Source organism: Fukomys damarensis, unplaced genomic scaffold (genome assembly GCF_012274545.1).
Source record: "Fukomys damarensis isolate Sample0158 unplaced genomic scaffold, DMR_v1.0_HiC HiC_scaffold_18, whole genome shotgun sequence".
Classification (NCBI taxonomy): domain Eukaryota; kingdom Metazoa; phylum Chordata; class Mammalia; order Rodentia; family Bathyergidae; genus Fukomys; species Fukomys damarensis.
Window position 1 is genome coordinate 30,108,662 of NW_022900930.1, and position 23,633 is coordinate 30,132,294.

A 23,633-nucleotide genomic window follows, 5' to 3' on the forward strand; every position below is an offset into this window, starting at 1 on the left:
AAATCCAGAGTTTAGTCACTGTATGACACATCAGGAATGTCCGTAGAATAAGCCTAGAATAAGTACTTTTCATGATTTCATTTCAGTAAAAATTCTTCTGAAGGGAAATAAATCCTGTTCTCAGGAGAATTGCTAAAAAAAAAAAAAAAAAAAAAAAAAAATTAAAGAATATTTCAAAGCTCCATTAGATCTGGGTTCATCTTAAGTGGTGCTGCAATTGCCTTGCAAGCTTAAGGTCCTGAGTTCAGTTCCTGGTACTGGAAGAAAAAAAATAGAATCAGACTGTAATTCCTACTGTGTCCAAAAAGAGCTTAAACAAAACTGAGCCAGATCTGAGAAATGCAGTATATAAGTCACTGGGAAAAGGTCTGATGTAATCTAATGGACCTAGAGGTCATGGGTAGGTATTAAGTGAAATTTGTGTCCAGCAAAGTCCACAAAGGGCGCCAGTCTGGCTGATCTCAGGCCTCGTTCCAGATAGGAGCAAAGGACAAGACAAGATGTAAACTACCTGGACAATGAAACCATGCCTCCAAACAAACATGAAGCTTCTTGGCAAAGAACAGTTTATGGATTCAAGTAAGTTAGGGAATCTGACTACTCAGCTCACTGGGCTGAGATTTCAGTGGCCCTAGAGTATGAAATTCGAGACTTGCTTGCATTAGTCAGGGTAAGTCACTGAACCAGAATTAACAGCAACAAAAATTAGCAGTAAACAACTTTAGGTTGGAGATGGCCAGAGGTCTGGATTCCAAGATTGCCATCTTATGTTATCTAGCTTATGCAATTTTCCAAAAGTTTATGAGACACACAAAGAAAAGTACGGCTCATATATATTAGGGAAAAGGTCAACAGAAACTCTGTATAGAGGGGCTCATATGTTGGCTTTACTAAATCAAGCATTTACAGGGCTATTAAAGACATCTAGATTAAGAAAAGAAAAAAATGAGACCAACAGAGGTTAAAAGTGTCACTCTTTCAAGGAGTCCCTGAACTTTGGGATTATCAGTCCAGATTGTTTTGGGAATGACTTCCTTCATTCATATAATGAAACTTCCGTTTTTGTTTGTTTGTTTGTTTTTTCTCATTGAGTTTATTGGTACATTTTAGGTATACAGTACAGTTACATTCATCACTGGGATCTTGTACAAACTATAATAGTACATAAGATCCTACTGAGATAATTGACAATGTGAAACTTTCATTTTTTAAAACTACTAATGAGAAGCAAGGAATTGTTTGAAAATGATGTAAATACGTATCCTAACATCCTTGTTTTAATTTCTTTTTCAGGTTCTCCAGTTAATGTCACATGCAATATATTCATAAACAGCTTTGGCTCTATTGCAGAGACAACTATGGTAAGCATGGTCACTCATACCATGTTTCATACTCTAATGTATGTTTACACTAATGGAAAATTTCTGTTGATGCTATTTGAAACTTAATAAAATGAATTTTATAAATTAGAATGAGTTAAAAAACTAAATCGCAATCCACTATAGGCAATAATGTTTCATTTAGAAATTGTATATTAGAAAATATTTGTAAAAAAATAAGATTGATTTTTTTTCAATGCAACAATCTAATATTAAACTTCAAAATAAAATTTTGCTGTGTAAATTATTGGTCTTTTCAATGCACTTTTATGCCAGACATAAGGAACCAGTAAATACTTTGGTATTTAATTATCCTATACCCTTAAAAACTTACTTATACTATTATTTTAAGTATTCAGTGGGGTCACTATTAGAGCTTGTCTGTAGATGTCCCTCCAAAGCCTCATGTATTCATAGGTGGGGCTTTTTGAGGGTGGCTAGATCCAGGGTTTGTGAATGTGAAGACTGTGTTATAACTAATTTGGTTTAGAATAGTTTTGGATGTGCATAATGGAATGGCCCACCCTAATTGTGTTCAGCACCACCCAAAAGGCTTGTATCCTGGATGGGAGAAAAGGGGAAGGGAGGCTGACTGCTGCTCTCTCCTGTCTGTCTTGCAATGGACTGTTGCTCCTCTAGCTTGTCACCCTGTCTGAGAGTCAGGCAAGGTAGACTGAAACCTCCACAAACTGAACTGAAATAAACCTTTCCCCCCTTAATTGTATCAGGTATGTTTTCCCAGGAACAAGAAAAGTAACAAGGACTGTTACCTTTTCAAGTGAATATAGTACCTGGCTGAACATCATAAAGATTTTTAAGAGTCCACATATATATATTTATGAAAATAATATATACCTTTATTTAACATTGTGATGTAATCAGGACAATTGTATAAAATAAAGCTATTAAAGACAAATAAAATAAAAATGATTATTATAGACTGAATCTAACTTGAGTTTTGTAACTTTCTCTAAGGATCACATTGTATCTCTTCTCTGTCCTGAAGGCTTTTATTGAACAATTTGGCTTTAAGGGAAAAATAGATATATGAAACAGTATCTGTAAAATTGCCTAACAGCTAATTTTTGAAACTATGCATGATTGCTCTTAAATTATCTAGAATACTTTCTATTCCTAAATTTAGAAAAAATAATTTGCTTCAATTTTCAAAGTTGATTTTAGCTAAAATATGATGCAATATGTAAAGATGTATTAGTTTCCAAAACCATTATTAGAAAATTATGATCATTTTTACATGCTTCAGAATCACATGATAATGAATTTTCTAAGAAAAATAAACTGCAAATTATTGTATTTGGGGAGTATGCAGGTTTGTGCGTAGGAGGAGATCCCTTTCAGCATGAGAGACTTTCAGGTACCATTTTCTTGAAAGTGCTATTCCCATAATATATGCAGTATTTCATCATTTAGTAGCATCTCTGTGGTTCTACTCAAATTCAATGTGAATATACTAAAAGCATCAGTGGAAAAGAACTAAACTCATATTTAAGCACTGTATAGATTTATTGTAATTCTAGTGTATATCATGAACATGTATCCATGAGTACAAATATGGAATAATGCCTTTAATTTGCTTGTAAAAGCACAATGTGGTTCTGGTGTGTGTACATATCTAAAGTGGTTATAATATTGTTTCAGGTTTGGTATATTTTAGATTTTGATTGAATATCTGCTTCTGATTTTAATCGCACATGTGTACATACTCAGTCCAAATCATCCAAAAATGAAGGAATTGCTGCTTTGTTCTACTAGATTCCCAAACTGTATTTATAACCCTTGCTACTTTCTCATTTTAATTGTTTTTATACAGGCTATAAAATCCTAAAAGCCTTGAGATATTTCTCTGTATTTCTCTTTCACAAGATTGCTGCAGTGAAATACTTTCAACAAGCAATAGTTGGAAAGGTTTATAGCCTCACACATCTTTCTGAAAAGGCAGGAAGGGATTTGGAACACAGGAAAAAACTCATGATTGTCAGGTTCCTGAAAGTTTATGTTTTTTGTTTTTTTTTTATGAGAGAGTTCATTGGCCTATCATTATGTGGTTATAACACACTCTATTATATGACTAAACCAGCAGCATTTCTTAACGTTAATAATTTTGGAAGACTTCCTTTATAGGATAACTTTCTAAAAAAGCTTGCAGAATATTACTGATGCACTCCCATGGTGAACCTTGCTTGCTTTTATTTCCTTCCTACAGTACAGCAGCTCTTTCCATTTCATCTAGGCCATCATTATATATTCCCTCTGAAATCATTTTAGTAGCATATTTCATTCTTCTCTTCATAATCCATAGCAGCATAATAAGCATTATTAAATATTCTCCAGTATGTGTTAAACTAATTAACTTGATGCACTAACTATTCTCACCTGACAGCAGTTTTATTTTTTACTTATTCTTAACATAGAGTCATCAAAAATTTTATAACATATGTTATGGGATATTAAATTGTGTACTTCCCTCATGTATGTCATCATCAAGAATGAGATTCTCGAAATACTTTTTCATCCTCCTTTATTTCATGTTTACAGTTTTCTTAAATTATTTAAAAACTATTGGACACTAGATTTTTTAAAGTTAAATTAAAAAACTAATTTTGTACCATTAAAACCATGCTCTTTCCTGTCTGCAAAAGTGGACTTGGGACACCTGTGCTGCCTTCTCAACTTAAAGTGAAAAAAGGAACTCATGATTGTTTGTATCATGGGAGGCTTGTGATTTTCACGTTGTCTTAAATGGAGCACACTGATAAAAATCTAGGATGAAGATGCAGATAAAGCTTATATGCTAGGATGAAAGCATTTGTGAACTAGGCTTTAAAAAAATCATGTATAACAGATTGGGTGTGTATGTATAGCAATAGTTCAAAACGGCTGTATTGAATTACCCATCTAAATTCAAGAAACAGATGGTTTGCCATGACGGCATGTGTTAAAGAGCTAAGGAATTGATTTGCTATGGGGTTACTTTTCAGCAGACCCCACAGAACAAAGCATTTCTAGAAAATGAAAAAGGTCAATAGCTTTGGTCTGACACCTTTTCAGGAGCTTGCGTACACAGACGCCTGGCAGAGTTGGAAGAGAATATCTAAGAGTACATTATGTAAACTGTGAAATTTTTCAATTTTCCACACAAATGATAGATCCACATTTTAGTTACGACAATGAATAAGTGCATGTAGATGCTGCTCTGAATTATTGAGTCATTACATCCTTCAGAGATCAGTAAGCAAATGAGGCATACAAATGATAGCATATCTATATGTATTAATGGAATCTTTAATCTACTAAACTTTAAGTATTTTTGTTAAAGTTTTAGTCATACAAAGATGCATCGATAATAATATATGTAACACAAATGCACCTATCACTATCTCAAAAAATCAAACATTGTGAATAAATTGAAGTTAACTGTTTAACCCAACTTCCTCTCTACTTTCCCAATATATATATCTATATATAGATATATAGATATAGATATAGATATAGATATATGAAAATAGAAAGTAAGTGACTTTCCAAATTATCTAGATGATATCTGTATTTTCTTTGGTTTTGTTTATATCATCACTGCTTAATGTATAAACTATTTTATTCATTTCCATATTAATACTTTACAATATATTTATTTATTCTACATTATCTGGACATTTAGTTGTTTCTAATGTTTTTACTATCACAAAATACCTGCACATTGAACATCATTTAATTTTATCATACACACACAGATGTGTGTAAAAGATATTATCTATAAAGATATTCTATATAAAAGATATCCTACATAATATCTCCTAAGAATGGAATACTTAGTTAATATATTACTAAATTTATTTTCAAAGTGACCATTCTGTTTAAAACAACTATTAGCAATTTTAGGGGTTCCTATAAACTCTAACATTTAGTATTTATCCATTTTAATTTTTTAATTCATTGATTTAACTGCTGTTTATCATGCACTTCCTTCATTAATAGTGAGGTTAAGTATTTTAACAAAATGCTGCTGGTGGGGTCTGGGGATTTAGCTCATTGGTTCTACCACCTGCCCTGCAAGCTCAAAATCCTGAATTTGATCCCTGGTATGCCCCCAAAAAATGCTTTTGGTGTCCTTTATATGGAAAGCTTTTTTAATCTTTTTCCATTTATTTGTTTTTACCATTGATAGATAGATAGATAGATAGACAGATATCACACAAACACATAAAATATACTAAAGATGAATAATTCGATAATGATATGCATTTTAATCTCTTTTTACTCTTTTCAATGTGTTTCTTTTGAAGTATAAATGATTTGAATTTTAATTTACAAATTTAATCCTGTATTACCTTATAATTTGTGTTTTTTGAAAATCTTTTACTCATCCAAATGCATATGTATATTTTATACATTTTACACTAAAATAGTTTTGTTATTTAGATTTTAGCAAAGTTAGAACTTTGTATGATTGTGTAGGCATCATGTGAAGTAAGACTATTTATATTTCACAATGAAATAGTGATTTCCAATAATTTAAAATTATAACTCTCCAATGTATATGTTTTAATTGAATCAGTTAACTTTAAGCTCTGGATCCTATGCCAATAATCTAAATGTACACCAATATCCTACTGTTCCATTTAATACGGACTTGAACTGATTTAATGAGACAATTTCCCAAACCCACAATCTTTATTCTTTTTCAAAATATTCTTAACATTCATGAAAGTCTGTTTATCTATCATTTTTTTTCTACCGGGGTTTGAATTTGGGCCCTTATGCTGGCAAGGCAGGTGGCGAAACCGCTGAGCTAAATCCCTGGCCCTATATATAAAATTTAGACTGAATTTTTCCAATTTCCACACATAAATTTGAATATAGATTAAGACTGGCCAAACTGTCAGCTTATAATATTAAAGCTTTACATGCTTGAATATAATATTTTTTGCCTTACTTAATATTCTTCAATAGTGGCATATAATTGCTTATACATATACTGCCTCTATTTTACATTTAATCACTCACTTCACTTTTCAAAATGCACTTTTGGGCCAGGGATTAAACTCAGTGGTGGTGCTGTCTGCTTCGCATGTGCAAGGTCCTGAGTTCAATCCCCAGTACCAAATAAATAAATAAATAAGATAAAAATGCAATTCTAAAACTTACAAAAATTTAATTATAGCTTCTATCCCTTCATTGCTGGTATTGAAGGACATGATTACTTTTCACATTGATCTAATATGCTTTTATTTTAAATCTAATGATTTGTAGTTCCTTCATACAATAATACCCTCTACAGACAACATGTTAACTTCTGCCTTTCAGAATTTAGGCACTTGTTATTTTTGTTTTCCTTTTTTAACAAAAACTGTGAAATGAAATTTATTTTGCCCATGGCTTTACAGAGAATATTTTTAATATTTCCAAAATTAATTAAATGTTCACTTGAGTTTGGCATATATATCTTTTGTCAGAATTAAAAGTTTCCTCTTAACATAGTGTCACAATACACCACAAGCACTCAAAACAAATTTGGCATATCAATTTATTCATCTTTTCAATTACTTTCAGTGTGTTCTTGGAGGTTGTTATGTATTCTGTTAGGTTTATTCTAAAAATTGTATGGTTTTGGAAAGATTATGTTTTTAAATTTTTTAAATTAGCTTTTGTTTCAGAATAAGTTACATCTGCTGGACATTTGCAAAGGTTGTATAGAGGATTCCCTTAAAATCCACTTCATTTACCCACTTCCTTGTGCTCTAAGAATGTGATATTATAAACTCACCATGTATACTACCTGTGTCATCCCTAGAGCAACCATTTCTTCAAGAATTCTTGACTGATTGCTAGGGTCCTTGGTTCTAAATATTCTAAGCAGACATAATTTGGAGATACATGTGTTATATTTTAGAAACCTATATTCTAAATATTTCTTATTGATATGGGCAACAATTCATCTTGCAAAATTATCTTATATCCTAAACTTGAAGACATCATTCAATAGTTCTCTTACTGTTTTGCCAATTATTTGTGTTTTTTCATGAACAAATATGTTCATGCCAACTATTAAGTTGGTTGTGCTTTGTTTCAGGTCCCCCTGCAATGCCCTTTCTACCTCATCACACTGGTTATGAATGCTAAATAAGATAGATGGAGAATGGCCAATTTTAACTTGAAAGATGCTATATTTCAAGATTAAGAATGGTATTATTAACTATAGGTTTATCATAAATGGTCTTTATCAGTTGAGGGAGTTTATTCCCCTTCTACATTTTTGCTGAATTTTTTATTGTAAACATGAAGTGAGTGTTATTTGCTCTTATGTTAGTATTTATTAAAGTGGCTGTATGATTTTTATTTGTTCTTTTAATATTATGAAATATACTTATGAATTTCCAAATATCAAAGTATCCTTGTATTCCCTGTACAAATCTCACTTGATCATAATTTACTGTTTATTCTGCTAATGCTGGATTTAATTCTAACATTTGGTTGAGCATTTTTGCCACAAGATTAATTTTTATATTGTAGTATGGTTTCATTTTCTTACAATATTAAAAATAATATGTAATGTTAGTATTATTATGGTTTCAAAAAATAGGAAATGATCCTTTCTCTTCTTGGTAAAATAGTTTATGTATAATTAATATCATTTCTTCCTCAAGTATTTGATGCCATCTGGGATAGTAGTTTATTCTACTATAGTTTTATAATAGAAAGGTCATTAATTATAAGTTCTATTTTCTATCAGATATAGAATTCTTTGGGTTACCTACTATGGCAATTTAGCAATAGCTTGGTTTGCAAGAGATTTTTCCATTTCCAAACTCTTTATAATGTCTTGTAATGACTCAATATCATTCCTATTACTAATTCTTTGGAGATATATGTGAAATATTTTGGAAATCTATAATCTAATTATTTCTTATTGATATAGGCAAACCATTTATCTTGCAAAATTATTGCAAATATTATTGCAAACAGTAGTTATAGCCAAACTGTTTGTTGTTGTTTTTGTTGTTGTTATTTATTTACAAGTGGATGTATTTCTATTTGTTCTGATAGCGATTTTTATTGCTTTCTGGTTTTGGGGGGGTGTTTTTTTTGGGGGGGTACCGGGGATTGAACTCGGGTCCTTTTGCTTGCAAGGCGGGCCACCGAATCGCTGACCTAAATCCTGGCCCCTTTATGTTCTTTGTGTGTGTGTGTGTGTGTGTGTGTGTGTGTGTGTGTGTGCTTTCTGAATTTACGATTACTGTTTATCTTCTAATATGGTCACTCATTTTTATATCTTCTTTCTTTCCTAAAACTTGCTATATTTTATATGCAGTTACACTTTCTGTACTTCAATTTTTCTGTCAAATTTTCTTACTCTGAATTTATGTTTCTATACCTTATCTTTCTGTCTTTAGTAATTGTGATTGGTGAATAAATTATTGAAAATTCATAAATATCTTAAACAACCTACATTTCATACTAGCGCTTTTGAAATTCCTTCATTGCACATAACCCAATGACTTATATTAAGGTAATTAATTCACAGGCCATGGTTAAATTATTGGTGTTACTTTATGTGGCTATGGTGAAATTCTACTTCTTCCTATGCTGATTTATCAGGTAATGTTCAAAGACATTCTATTAGTTTATCCAATTTTCTTTTGTCTCAGTTCCTTTCTCAGTATTTTGCTTAAAGCTATGTCTATCTATTTAAATTTTGTGATTATAGGCTCTGTAAGGTAGTATATTTGTCATTGTTCCATTAATAATTAACATATGCTCATAATGAAGCACCACATAAATTTATGATGAATATAAGTTGGCATGGATGCATTTTCAAAAAAACTTTTTCCCAAAAATACTTTTCTATTGTGTCCTCAGTGGATTAACTCTATTATGTTTACTGCTTTGCAATTTGATCTGTTTCTGGAGTTCTGAGCCCCACTCATTGTCTTACAGCAACACAACAGTCTCTAAAATATTACTTAGGTGCCTAGTTGTACACTTATATTAATGTTGGCTAATATTACTCACATAAGCCTCACTTTTTTTACTCAGACCTGCATGTGTAATATTATATTTTGTTTAAAAAGTATTTATTTTTCTAGCTGTGCTGACAAAAATATATTTTCATGAAGAATGCTGATTTTTATGGATAGTTCTGTATAAGAAATTAGAGCTCTTATTATATGGTAATTATGGTGACTCAAGAATAATTTTAAAATAGAAAATATTAAGCTGCAGTTATCACCAAAACTGAATCTTTTTCTTGGCAATTTTTTCATGGCAACTGAAAAGAAATATGTATAATTTGAAGGAAAGTCTCATTTTTTATCTGTTCTTTTGTAATATTTACCAAGAATGAGTCCTTGGTCTTTTTCTATTTCAAATGCATTAAGTTCCTAAAAGGATATGTTCCCTTTTTTGTGAGTGTCATAATAGTATTCAGTGACTACTTCATTCTCAGGTCCTTCACATATAGATCCAATAATCTGTTCCACTTCTTTTTCCAACAGCCTGAAAGCATCCCGAAAACCTTTTAATATTAACATTGTCGCTGCTGACATCTTGCCCTCACTGTCTTTTTTTTCTTAGAGTAATAGTTACAGCCAAGCCAAATACAGCAATGACTTTGGATTGAAAGATTTTTCATTCCATGCTTGAGTCACCACTGATGGATGACACAAATGTGCTCTGAACTGTAATTTATCAGCATTAATCATAAATGGGCTTATTTATGGGGGTGGCTGCATAAAAATAAGTAAGCACGAATGCTATACACCTGAGTGACCCCATCAGACCTATGAATAAATCTCTACTTGAAGTATCCATCCACAAGCTCTTCCTTATAATCACCATGCCTCAAAAAGGGACTAACTACTTTAGAACTGTACTTTAGTACAGTTCTACTTTAGAAAGGTAAAAATTTGAGTAAAAAATAACACAAAGAACACAATTGTGTGCTACGTTACAGTGTTGTTGAGCAAACACGCTGTTAAAAAGTATATTCCAAATCTATTGTGGGGGGCACTGCTAATGACAACAGAAAGAAAATGGAGTTTTCAGGACACACTGCTATGCTTCCTCTCATCTACTGAGCCATATATCTTCAGAGATTCCTTTTGAAAAGCAGATTTATAAGTTAAATTCTTGTGCTTTGGCATTAAAAGTATTTTGGCTGGGCAAAAAACATGATTTTAGCATTAAATGGCAAAGATACATATCACTTAATTTAATTCTCCTTTCTACCATGAAAGTCAATTTGTAATGGAAAGTGAATATTACCTCTGTGTTGATCTCTCGATCTATGTAGATCTGTGTAGATCTCTCGAGAGCAAGACTTTGTATAGAGCTCTTTGCTGCCAGCTCAATCAGCTACCATGCTGACCACCTAATAAAACAAAACAATCAGATTTTTGTGAACTGTTCATAGGAGTGGTGTTCATCATTATGGTTATTTATCATCACATACCTTTTTCTAAGATAATTTGAGTTTCCTAAATAATACCCTCCAAAATATCATCCTATCCTTTACCAATAAAATAGACATCAGAACTGGGAATTGCATTCTGTAAAGTGATTGACATTAGCCATAATTTTTACTTGTCATGAATTTTGCAAGTGAATTAATTTTAAGAACTTGGCAAGCAATTTCAATTTCAAATAGCTCTGCTGCATCTCTGACAGATGAATGAGATCAAGATAACAGTGATGCTCTCTAGACCAGTTTAATAGCACTTTTCAGTTACTGGTATGAGACTACCAGTCTATGTACAAAACAACTCAACTAACTTTGCTTCAGAACAGCTCAAACAAAGCAGAATGATTTGTGCCACGTGTGCCCTGAAAGGAGAACAGATGCAGGTGAAAGAATTAAGCAAGCATTGTTACTTAGGAAGTCAATAGAAAATGTAAAATTTCTACTGGAAAATAGAATACACACACGTACTTATGCCATAAAGACGCACAAGCATGTGTATCTGTAAAATGTGAGGTTAGTACTTGAAAATCTGATTTTAAGACAAAAGGAAAATCACTTTTTCTCAGTCTCATTGAGGCTTGATGACATATTTGTTCTATGAAGAAACATATTTGCTAGCACCGACATATTATTATAATCCAGCTCCTAGAAATCCTTCTTAGTAGTTGCGTGGAATATTGCCAACATTCCAGAGACTAGGGAAAACATAAGACAAATAATACTGACAAAGTTATATTATGTAGTTTAATTAACAAGAATTAAGTTTGTAGCATATTGCAACATTAAATAGATAAGTTTCAAATATTCATGGATAAGTCCTGGGCAACCTTCATCTGAGAAACCCACTTCCTTTATCTGTAGAGGTTAATGAATTGTTTTCCCCCTAAGGAAGGGACAGCATTAGGAAATGTTTGCTTCTCCGTTAAGTTTTCCAGTCCTCTGGGACTTTTTTCTCCCCAGACCTTTGGAATAATGAAATCCTCCCTCCTTTCTACATAAGAAGTCTCATACATCTTCCCCACCCCCATACTCTGGCCTGGCATTTAATTCTCTACCACAGGTTATTTAAAAATAGACAAATTCATCTCTGAGCTAAGACAAAGTTTGATCCCTTTCTTTGGTTGAGGTCATCTCGTGCATTTTAGATTGTGCTTTCCCTGTTTCTCCCCTTAACAGAAGCATTTCTTAACATATATCAGTCCTCTTGTGATTTCAGCTCACTGCAACTTTCAGTGATTGTTTGCTGAGTGAATATGACCTGTATCATATGCTTTATATACACATCTCAAGAAGCAGCCACTAAAAAAGCTAAAAATTTGAATTCTAAAAATATTTTTCCTTGTAACTTACTGGAACTAGTTTAGAGATAATTGCTATGCGTCACCCCTCCACATTAAGATTAAGATGATTTAATCAGAAGTTGACAGCAGTCATGAAAAGAAATGACTAAATCTTACTCCATTTTCTCTTCAGTTTTCCCTAAAGTGATACTTTTCAAGCACATTTTTTCATTATACCTCCCTGAGTTGCCTTTTGATACTTCTTTTTCTTTAATTGCTCTACATGAAATTTTAACAATTTTGTTACACTGAATATTTTATAGAATATATATATATATATATATATATATATATATGCAAGAAATTTTTTTCACACACTCAGAATCCATTTTTGCTCCCTTAAAAGCAACATTGGTCTCCTTGAAATTGTATGCTCTAAAGTTCATATTTTAAGGGATACCCATGGATACATTTGCTCAAAGCTAATATTGTATGCACATGGCTAAGAACCATATGTAATATCAATACTAGTACTGAATGGGAGAAAAGCAGAGGAGTTTGGGCAGGAAAGAATATACTTTTATGTTTTCAACTAAGTGCCTAATTATTAATACATATGAGCTTGAGACCAAATTATATTCTGTTAATGTGTGAACTTATTCTCTGGCAGGTGCTATTTCTCAAACTTTATATATGTACCTGAACATACACATGCCTAGAGTAATTGTAAATACATTTAGACTTGTTTCAGACTTATTTTCCATGCTGACATGAAGGGCAGGTTTGTTTCTTTTTTGCTTCTGTGATATTTATGTTTCTAAGGCATTCATAATCGTTGCTGAATCCTATCTTTCACTAATTGATAAAATTGTTCCAGAATATTTCCCATGGAGTTTATTCTTCAAGTCTTCTCTAGAGGCTATGAATTTTTGTGAAATATACATCATAAATTCAACATTATTATTATGGTTTAGCCAGAGTGAGTTTATAAATGTGTAATTTACTAAGAAATAAAAGCAGGGGAAGAAAGGAGGGAGGAACCTTATTGTGGGTAAATTGACGTAAAAATAAATTTTGCTAAGAAACTGTGCCTTCGTTGGCCCATGGGGAGAGGGGTCCCCTCATGAGATACCTTTAAGATTTATCTGAAGATTTTTTCAAGAATTAGAATATCAACACAATAATGACCATGTGTAGTTTGCCTTGGGATTGAGTACTACTAATTTTTTTTTCTCTCATTGAGTTTATTGGTATTGGCAGGGACAAGGGGGAAAAATGAGTTCTCCTAAATTTTATGTCACCCTTGCAACTGTTACCACCGTTGTGATTTGGGGGCTTCTTTCAGTCATAGTGTGTCCAGCTTACAGAGGACAGCTGCCACCGCACTTTTTTAAAAAGATGACGTACCATCCTTATCCATGAAGCTACAGGAGAAAAGATATTCAGAAGAGTCATGGGAAATCTCTGGTTCATTGATCACACTTTAATAATAGAATTTAAGTGTCTGCCACACATTTTATTTTTCTTTGAGCTGCCCAGCAGAGTCAGCAGAAGGAAGACCCATCTCTCAAATCCCTCCTCCCTAAGGCAATGTTATTTGCTGGGGCTTCAGCACTTGATTTGCAGAATCGTGAACTTAGTTTCAAGTTAGTATGGGTGGAAAATGCAATTAATTTTGCCACTGGCTCTGTACATTATCAGTATCTTGTTCTCTGATGAATTCTAACATTCACAGCCTTCAAACACAAAAAAATTAACAGAACAGCTCAAAATTTCCATTCTTTTTTTCAGCTTTAATTGAGTTTATTGGTACATTTTAGGGATACAGTACAGTTACATTCATTGTTGGGATCTTCCATTCTTGAAACTATGGCTTGTGATAAATTCTGCTTCAGTTGGGGCCCAATAAATGTTACTGAAACCATAGCAACCTTTACACAGGAAGGGATTTGCTACTAGGAATCATATGTTTATCAATTAATGGAAAGGTAGAGGAGAAAGAAGGATTATGCCACTTATATAGCTTGTAGGCAAAGCTCCTGCTCCTCCCTAAGTCAAGAAGATGGGAAACCAGGAAGATGCTCCCGGAATAGTTGGCTCCAAGACATAACGTCTACTGAAATCTAGGAATCTAGAGATCATCACAACTACGCTACAGCTACAACTAAATGATCCGTGTTTATTCCTTGAACATGAAACTAATGACAGGAAATTGAAATTCTGTTGAAAGTACTGAAGAAAAACTCAATGCTAACATAACCCATAAGCCCACTTGAAAGCAGAAATCTGCAGTGAGTAGACCACAGTTCTACAGAATTTCATCTGCTTGGTGATACAGAAAGAACATCAAGATCCATAGCTGCAATAGTTCTCTGTTTTTTCTAGGTTCTGCAGTGAAGGTAGACATAAAATAGATTAAATAGCAGCTGAATGTCAGTCTTCCAAACGAAGATGAAATGCCAGCCTTTTTCATAGACCATAAGTATCTTAAACTTCCAAACATGTCTTCTCATTTCCATCTTCATGGAGAAAGTAGTCAAGAACCCATAAAACTTCCTCCCACCAAACATAAAAACAAGCCCATAAACAAATCAGAATTCTTCGTAATATACTGTGACATATTCCTCTCCTTTTACACGAGATAATTTCTGAATTTTTTACAAATTTTCCTTTAAAAGACATACAAAAAAGGTACAAAATAAAGGGAGTGAAGGGAAAAAAGGATTACAAGACGCAATTTTAAATTGATTGTCTTCCAAAGAGTAAGTTTTTGTTTGACAAAATGTCCACTTGTAGCTATTCTCTTTCTTTTCTTTCATAATCCAAATATTTAAGATGGTTGTATCTGATCCCATTCACCAATTCCTTTATGATTCTGTTCCGTCATCCTGATTTTTCACATATAAATCTCTAAAGCTGCTACTTCCAGAGTATCTGATAACTACAGTGAGATATTTCATGTCTTACTTTCTTGACTTCTTTCTAGCATCACTCACTATTGATAATGATGTTCTTGAAAACTCTGTTGCTTCAACCTCTCTTACACAGCCATTCCCTATTTTCTAACTGTGATCACTCCTTCCTAAATATATTTGTAGTCTACTTTTTATTTCTTGAATGCCAAACATTCTCTGAGTTTAGTCGGAGACTACTCTGTCTCAATTTAGGATTAAAGGTTTATCTCTTTCCCCATTCCAACTCCTAACTTATCAACTTTTACTGTTTTCAAGTATGCAACATATTATCTTGCCTCTGTTCCACATCCACTCTGCTCCTTGGGTTATACTTTTTCTTTCATAAGAACCAGTTATCTCAAAAAAAGAAATAATACTGTCATAGCCACTGTCTTCCAGTATTTTATGTCTTCCCAGAAAAAAATGATAAAATGCCATAAAACAGACTTTAAGTGGTATCATTTATCTGTTGCAATCATGAGACAATTTACACATGAGTCAAACTGCAAGATTCAATTTCTATCTATGTTCTTTGTATTTTCAAAATAAGAAGGAAAAAGCAAATTTTTAAAACAAAGGACAGATATTTGTCTTCTTAAATTTCCTCCCGGGTTTAGAAGTGTCTTGCCTTACAAAGCCTACAGGATATTGGATTCAGAATGCAATATATTTTTGTAATCTTTCTTTTTCTTCTTATTATTTACTAGGGGTAAATTGTTTACCCTTGACAATTTTATAGCATATTTTACAGTAAGCAGATGTATTGAGAAATCATTAAAATTGTGCATGAGTCTGAACATTGTACAAAAATAATAGATTAAATATAAAATATATGTATGTGCATAACTAAAAATCCATGTATCTTTAAACTGTAAACAAGTCAGACAGAAAGGGTCACATATTGTGTGATTCCATTTCTGTTTTTAGAAAAATAAAAACATACAGCTTGCTGACAGTGTTCATTTAACTTTCAGCAATGGAGAATTACTATATTTTATAAATATAAATACCACTACTAAAAGCAGAATACTATAAATAGAATAAAGGTACAAGAGCCCAATGATAAATGTAACTGTACTGTATACCTAGAATGCACCAATAAACTCAATGAAAAAAATATTTTAGCTCAAATAAATAAATAGAATGATGTCTTCTGTTTCAGAAGCCCATCAATATACTAAAAGGCTGTGCAGATAATAAAAGCGAGATATTTCTTGGCAAACTTCTGGTATAAAGTTAAAAATGTAATCCTAGAGTTATCTCAGGATAAACTCTAGCAGCAAGAGCCACCAGCAAGTATTCTTGGGGCAAACAAAAATGAGATGATATGAAATACCCTGAGTGCGAAAATCTATCTAGACTTAAAATAGAACAGTGGTTTTCAGTATTGGGAGTGGGGGCTAATGGCTACAAAGTTTCCTTTGAGGTGAGAAAAATAATCTGAAACTAAATAACAGTGATGGCTACATAGTGTTATTAATGTACTATATGTCACTAATGATAAATGTTATATATATTAGGCCATAACCATTATTTTAAACAAACTAACATTTATTACAGATTACATTAGTCATTTAAAGAAATGCACTAGTTGGAAGAGCTTTAAAAGTATTCGATGACACTATTTTGTCCTTTTTAAACTATGAAGTCTCATTCAGCTTTCTTCAAAAGCATTTACTTTCTATTAGGTGAAAGAATTCTTAGCTTAGAATGGTAATTTGAAGAGCCTTGTTGTGTTGACTGACAACAGGATGTTCTGGAAACCAAACTATACTTCATTTTCCCAAAGACTTTATTGTTTTATAATCTCAATCATATATTCCTATAGTGCAATAACAACTGTTTAATGGAAGTGAAAAAAAACACAAACATATCAAAGCTCACATATTATTAGAAATACACACTGCAAATTACAAATCTTATGTGTTAATCATTATGGTAATTTTAACACAAAAACTGTAACTAATCTCAAGTAGCAAGAAAATTAAACAAGTGAGCATGCTCTGTGTTGGAGTGAGTAGATTTGTGATAAAGATTTCAAGTCATGGAAGGAAGTAGTACAGATAGGATTTCCTGTGTTACCTAAACAAGAAGAAACAAACCTTCTCTTACTACTTGACAGAACACTCAATGAGAAACTTGGGCTCTGAAAAGTGCGAAGTTGAGCCATTTTTTTCTCCTGTGTACAGGTTAGTTGACATGACTTACTAGGAAGGAGAGTTATTCTACTTGGCTGTCTAGGCAACTTTTAAAAGGCCGAAACTCAACTGTACAGTCAGTAGTCAGAAAAGACTTAGATACTAATGTGGCATCAGTAGCAGAAGAGTATGGTTATGTAAATGGGGCCTTGTGGGTCACTTCTATCCAGCACCTTAAGACAGCAAATGACTTGTTACCTTATAACCAAAAAGCAACATGAATTGCTATTTTTCGTAGCTAACAAGGCTACTGGAGAGAGTGGCTCTCTGCAAGTGTATACATCCAAAGCCAGGTATGTGAGAACCGAATGAACTGCATGAGTTGAAATAAACCTCTAACTTCTGAAAATCACTTTCACATGACCCATGATTTATCTCCAGAAATTCTTAAATTGTAGTATAAGGATTAGGCAATCTTCTTTACTATCTTTAATTTGCAATATTAAATTTACACTGAGGTTATTGAATGAGATGTGTTATCTCAATGATTCAACTATGCCCTAATCAATATTTCTTTTTTGTTTCCAGAATTGGTACTCAATTAGGTTTCTTGAAAAAAATTTTAAAATTTGACGTAGTTCTTCGTTTTCAGAGAATAAAGCTATGAATAATGAATTTGAAGTAACTGTTCTGTCCTGCAAATACAATGATTCTCTTTTTTGTTGGTTTAGTAACTGAACACTGAAAAACTCTTTCCCAACAGGTCATTATTTCAGAACCAGAGGCCACAGACGACCACCCTCTCCATGTGGCAGGTTCTTAGAACAGATGGTACAGGCAACATGGGGATTTTGTAGAGATTGTGATAAAAGCAACGATTCCACTACTGAGTATTATTGCTCAGTGTTTTGTGGTTCATGATCACCTACCCTGTGCAGTACTTTAGAATTGCAAAATCTTACGAAACTAAGCCAGTAAGATGCGTGTTAAGAAGTCTGATGTTTATTCTTATATCTTTAACAAAGATATGTTATTTTCTGATAATTTAAAAATTAATCAAGATTGCTGAGTAAGACTCCTTAGAATGGGTAGAAATCAGGATTATTTTTCCATTTGGCTGTGAACTGCTTTTCTGCCTTAAATGTTTTACACTTTCTGGTGTAAAGTTACTTGTAAAAAGAAAAAATATTGTTAGAAATTTCCTTAAAATTGTCAGTGATAACACACATATGCAAATCAAAGCAGAAATAGTTTCCTGATGGCTGGGGATTTAGCTCAGTGGTGCCCTTGCCTTGCAAATGAAAAGTCCTGAGTTCAATCCCCTGTATCAAAAAAAGAAAAGAAAAAAAAATTAGTTTCTGTTTATAGCTGCAACAAATGACCACAAATTTAGTGATAACTTTTGATCAGGTCTGGCCACAAAAATTACAGAAAACTCCTGTACTTGCACTGTGGAAGATGAACATGATACCCAGTAAGCAGAGAGAAATATTACCTGGTATGTGACCTTACATGCAGTTACAGGATAGTAGTCTCAGTGCACAACACTAATTGAAGAATATACAAATCTCCAATATTCACTCCAGATTCTGAATGTGACTTACCTGTAACATAAGCAATATACTTCATCTAATATTGTGCAAGTATCCTTTGAGATTGCATGGTCCTATATTCTGATGATTGGCAATTTGGTATTGGAGAAATAAGAAAATAAATGAAAATTAGTTTTGACTTTATTTATATATCTTCAGCTTATTATTTTTAGAGAGAAATGAAATTCTCTTCATATATTTGCATTAATTTTGATTGTGTGTTTGCTAATTACAAAAAATCTAAGGAGAAACATATAAATAAATTCATATGTGATACTTATATCTATGTGTTGTGTATAAACAAATACTACCTGTACATATAGCTATCATTCTGTTATTATACATATATGCAACAGGACAGAAATAATGACAATAAAACAGTAATATAAACAGAATAAAACAAAGAGATTGTTCCTTGAACATATAAATAATACTGAAAACCCCTTAACCAAACTAATAGAAAAGACCCAAATTAAAATCATAGATGAAAAAAATGATATTAAGGTAGATACTACTGAAATCCAGAGGATTATTAGTAGCTGTTATGAAAACTTATTTTCCTTCAAGCTGGAAAATCAAGAAGAAATGAATACATTTCTAGACATACATGAACTACCAAAATTGAAAAAAAGCGGATATAAAATCTTAACAAATTGGTAATAAGCAATGAGATTGAACTGGTAATAAAATCCACCCCCCAAAAGAGAAACCAGTGACTGCATGGATTTACTAGTGAATTTTAACAGACCTTTACAGAAGAACTAGTACTGATGCTTTTTCAACTATACTGAGAAATAGAAATGGAAGGAAAAAAAGGTTCCAAATTAATTCTCCAAAGGTAGTATCCCACTGATACCAAAATCAGATTAAGATCCAAAAAGGAAATTATAGATCCATATCCTTATTAACACAGATACAAAAATCATTCATAAGATTCTTACAAATAAAATGTAGCACATCAAAATCACACACCGTGATCAAGGTTTCATCACAGGGACATAAGGATGATTCAACATATGTAAACCCATAAATGTAATATATTCTGCAATTTTAGACTCGAGGATTTTTTAAATCACTTGATCATGTCAATAGATGCAGAAAAAAATACTGATAAAACTCAACACATTTCATTATAAAATTCCTGAAGAAAATAAATGCAGAAGGATCCTTTCTGATTATAATTGAGGCTATATATGAAAAATCCACAACCAACATTACACTGAATGGAGAAAAACAAAGTATTTCCTCTAAAATCAGGAGTAAAACAAAGCTTTTCACTCTCATCGTTTCTGCTCCATATAGTACTTGAAGTTCTACCCAGTGCAGTAAACAAAAGAAAAAAATAAAAAGGATACAAATAGGAAAACAAGTCAAATTTTCTTTATTTGTTGGCAATATGACCCTTAATTAGAAGACAAAAAAAACCTTATCAGAGAATTTTATTTATTTATTTGTTTGTTTGTTTATTTTTGGAGGCAGGGTCTCACTACGTAGTTGAGACTGACCTGAAATGCACTATGTAGCCCAGGCTGGTCTCTAACTCACAGCGATCCTCCTGCCTCAGCCTCCTGAGTGCCGTGATTACAGGCATGTATCACCATGCCCAGCCAGAAGAATTTTAGATATGATAAATTCAACAAACTTGTAACACACAATATCAACACACAAAAGTCAGTAGTTTTTCTAAACACCAATGAGGCACCCACTGAGAAAAATAAATCAGAAAAATAATTTCATTCAAATATTTTTAAGAAATGAAATATGAATAATCCTAATCCAGGGGAGTGAAAGAATTCTATGATGTAAAGTACAAAACCAGGAAGAAAAAAATTGAAGGAGATATCGGAGATGGAAAGGTCTCTCAGGTTTATAAATCAGAAGAATTAACTGTTAAAATAGACACATTACAGAAAGGGAACTACAGATACATTGAAATCCGCATTAAAATTCAAATGACATTCTTCACTTTACCAGAAAATGCATTGCTAAAATTTATATGGAATGACACCAAATAACTTGAACAGCTAAAGCAATCTTGAGCATAAAGGGCAGTGCTGGAGACATCACAACATCCAATTTTTAAATTGCACTACAAAACTACAGTTAACAAAAACAACATACCAAGGGCCCAAAAATAGATGTATACACCAATGAAATAGCACCGAGGACTTCGAAACAATGCCACACAACCACAGTCAACTGGCTCTTCACCAAAAAGAGACATGCCTTGAAATACAGATAGTTTCTTTAACAGCCATTCCTAAGATATATAGAATACTGAAACTAGATTCCTTTCTCTTACCTTGTATAAAAATCAATTCAGAGCAGACCAAAGACTAAGGTACGAGCCTGAAACATTTAAACTGAAAAGAAGAAAAGGACTAGCAGGTAAGTCCTACGCACAGGCAAAGACTTCTTCATTAGGAAACATCAAAATTTACAATTGGAACTACATCAAATCAAAAAGCTTTTGCACAATGAAAGAAACATTTAACAAAGTGAAGAGATAGGCTACCAAATGAGAGACGTCTTTGCCAGCTACTCCTCCAACAAAATATTCATGTCCAGAGTATATAAAGAAGTCAAAACAAAACACAACACAAAAACGTCTAATTAGTAAATAAGCAAAATGATTGAACAGACACTTCTGAAAAAAATACACATGGCCAATAAGTATAAAATAAACGGTTCAACATCTCTTTCCATGTGGCAAATGAAAATCAAAATTATACTGAGATTCCCTCCTACCCGTCAGAATGGCTATCATCAAAAAAGAGTTAATTGTAATTGTACGATTGCATAATTGTAAATTGTATAATTGATTATGTGAAATAGGCAGAAAAGTTGTGAATTAGGAATAGGAGAAGTGGGAAGGGTAGGGGAAAGGAAAGAAGGGAAAAGGAAAAATATGAGGAAAGGAAAAAATGAAAAAAAATCTTTATAAATAGAGAAGGGTGGAGGGGGTAGAGGGAGGGCAGGGGTATGGGGAAAAATGAGAACCAAGATATATCATGTAAACGTGCAATATCCCAATGATGAATGTAACTGTATTGTAAGCCTAAAATGTACTAATAAACTTAATTGGAAAATAAATGAATAGGCAAATTTTTGCTATATATATATTTTTAAAAGTGTTAAGTATTGATGAAGATGCAGGAAAATGTACTCTTCCACACTATTAAGGAGAATATAGTTTAATAGAGCCTTTATGGAAATCAGTATGGAGATGCCTTGAAAAATGAAAAATAGAGCTACTGTTTGATCCAGGAAGGCCACTCACTGATATAGTCTCAAAGACTTAAAATCAGCATATTATAGAAATATTTTCATAACCATGTTTATTGCAGCATAAATTCACACTTATGAAAATGATCCAAATGCCTATTAGCAGATGAATGATTAAAGAAAATTTATATATGCACAATGGAATACTATTCAGTTACACAAAAGAGTAAAATTATATTGTTTTCAAAAATGGAAGGAATTAAATGTTATTATGTTAAGTGAAATAAGTCAGACTCAGAAGTCAAAGACTGCATTTTTCTCACATGAGCAATCCAGAAAAAATTAATGTAAAAATAATGATGATGTAAAAATATGAAAAACTATTAGAGAAGAGGAAGAGGATCTAGGGAGGGAGGAGGAAAAGGAAGAGGGTTAATGAGGGCGATGACCAATGAATATTATACACGTGCATGGATATGAAAAAACATAACTCACTGCTCTATATAACTAATATATACTAGTAAAAATGAACTTGGTTGAAATCACTGACTCCTGTTCTAAAGTTTCCTGTAAAATGTTTCACTAGGAAATTACATTCAACAAATCATCATAAGGGATTATGAAAATTAACAGTTGATTTTATTTTTCTAAAATTATTAATTTCATAGGACTTTCTGCACTAAATATGAGAAAATGAGTCTTCTTTGTAATTCGTTATGTACGATAATTTTTATAACGCAAATGTCTTAAAAGATAATTTCATGAAATATATTTTTATGCTGCTGTATATCTACTGAAAGAAATTATTTTAGAAAATGAATGTGAAGGTGGAAATATTTTACTCCACCTCTAATAACAGTCCAACATTCTACTCTGACAAAATAAGAGAGTAAAATTTAAATGGAACAGCGGAATATAAACATGATACTCTGGGGTTTTCTGGGGTCTTTTCTTTGAAGGCATATATGTGTCCAAAGCATACTCATTGAAGACTCATGAAAAACCTTCTAACTAAAAGGTATTGAGTAAAGACTGTAGGGTATGTAAAGCTTTCAGGAATATCAGTGGTTCGTGTTATAATCCTGATAAATTTATGACTTTATTTCTTACAGTAGTTTTGGGTTCACAGCAAAAATAAGAGAAAATATAAATATTTTCATATATGCTCTGACCCTACATATGAACTACCTCTTCCTATTTACATACATGTTTTACCAGTGTTGTTATAACTGATAAACATACACTGATGCTGTGACTCTTTGAAAATCCTTTAAACCAGACACACTCTCTCTCTCTCTCTCTCTCTCTCTCTCTCTCTCTCTCTCTCTCTCTCTCTTTCCTCTCAGGATTACAGAGTGAATATTTTTCTTCGCCAGAAATGGAATGATCCCCGTCTCGCATATAGTGAATACCCTGATGATTCTCTAGATCTCGACCCATCCATGTTAGACTCCATTTGGAAACCTGATTTGTTCTTTGCCAATGAAAAAGGTGCCAATTTTCATGAAGTTACTACAGACAATAAACTGCTAAGAATTTTCAAAAATGGAAATGTTCTTTACTCAATAAGGTAAGTCACACTTAAAA

The 23,633-nt window shown here is 32.5% G+C and overlaps 1 protein-coding gene across 4 annotated transcripts in view; it reads left to right on the plus strand.

The window, feature by feature from the left end:
- Glra3 (glycine receptor alpha 3) overlaps positions 1-23,633 on the plus strand; it is a 168,809-nt gene that overhangs the window by 48,577 nt on the left and 96,599 nt on the right. For all 4 annotated transcript variants that reach the window (XM_033765436.1, XM_010629816.2, XM_033765434.1 and 1 more), the window contains exons 3-4: positions 1,294-1,361; positions 23,393-23,616. In XM_033765436.1, the coding sequence (XP_033621327.1) occupies positions 1,294-1,361; positions 23,393-23,616 (292 nt within the window). The remainder of the gene's footprint in view (positions 1-1,293; positions 1,362-23,392; positions 23,617-23,633) is intronic.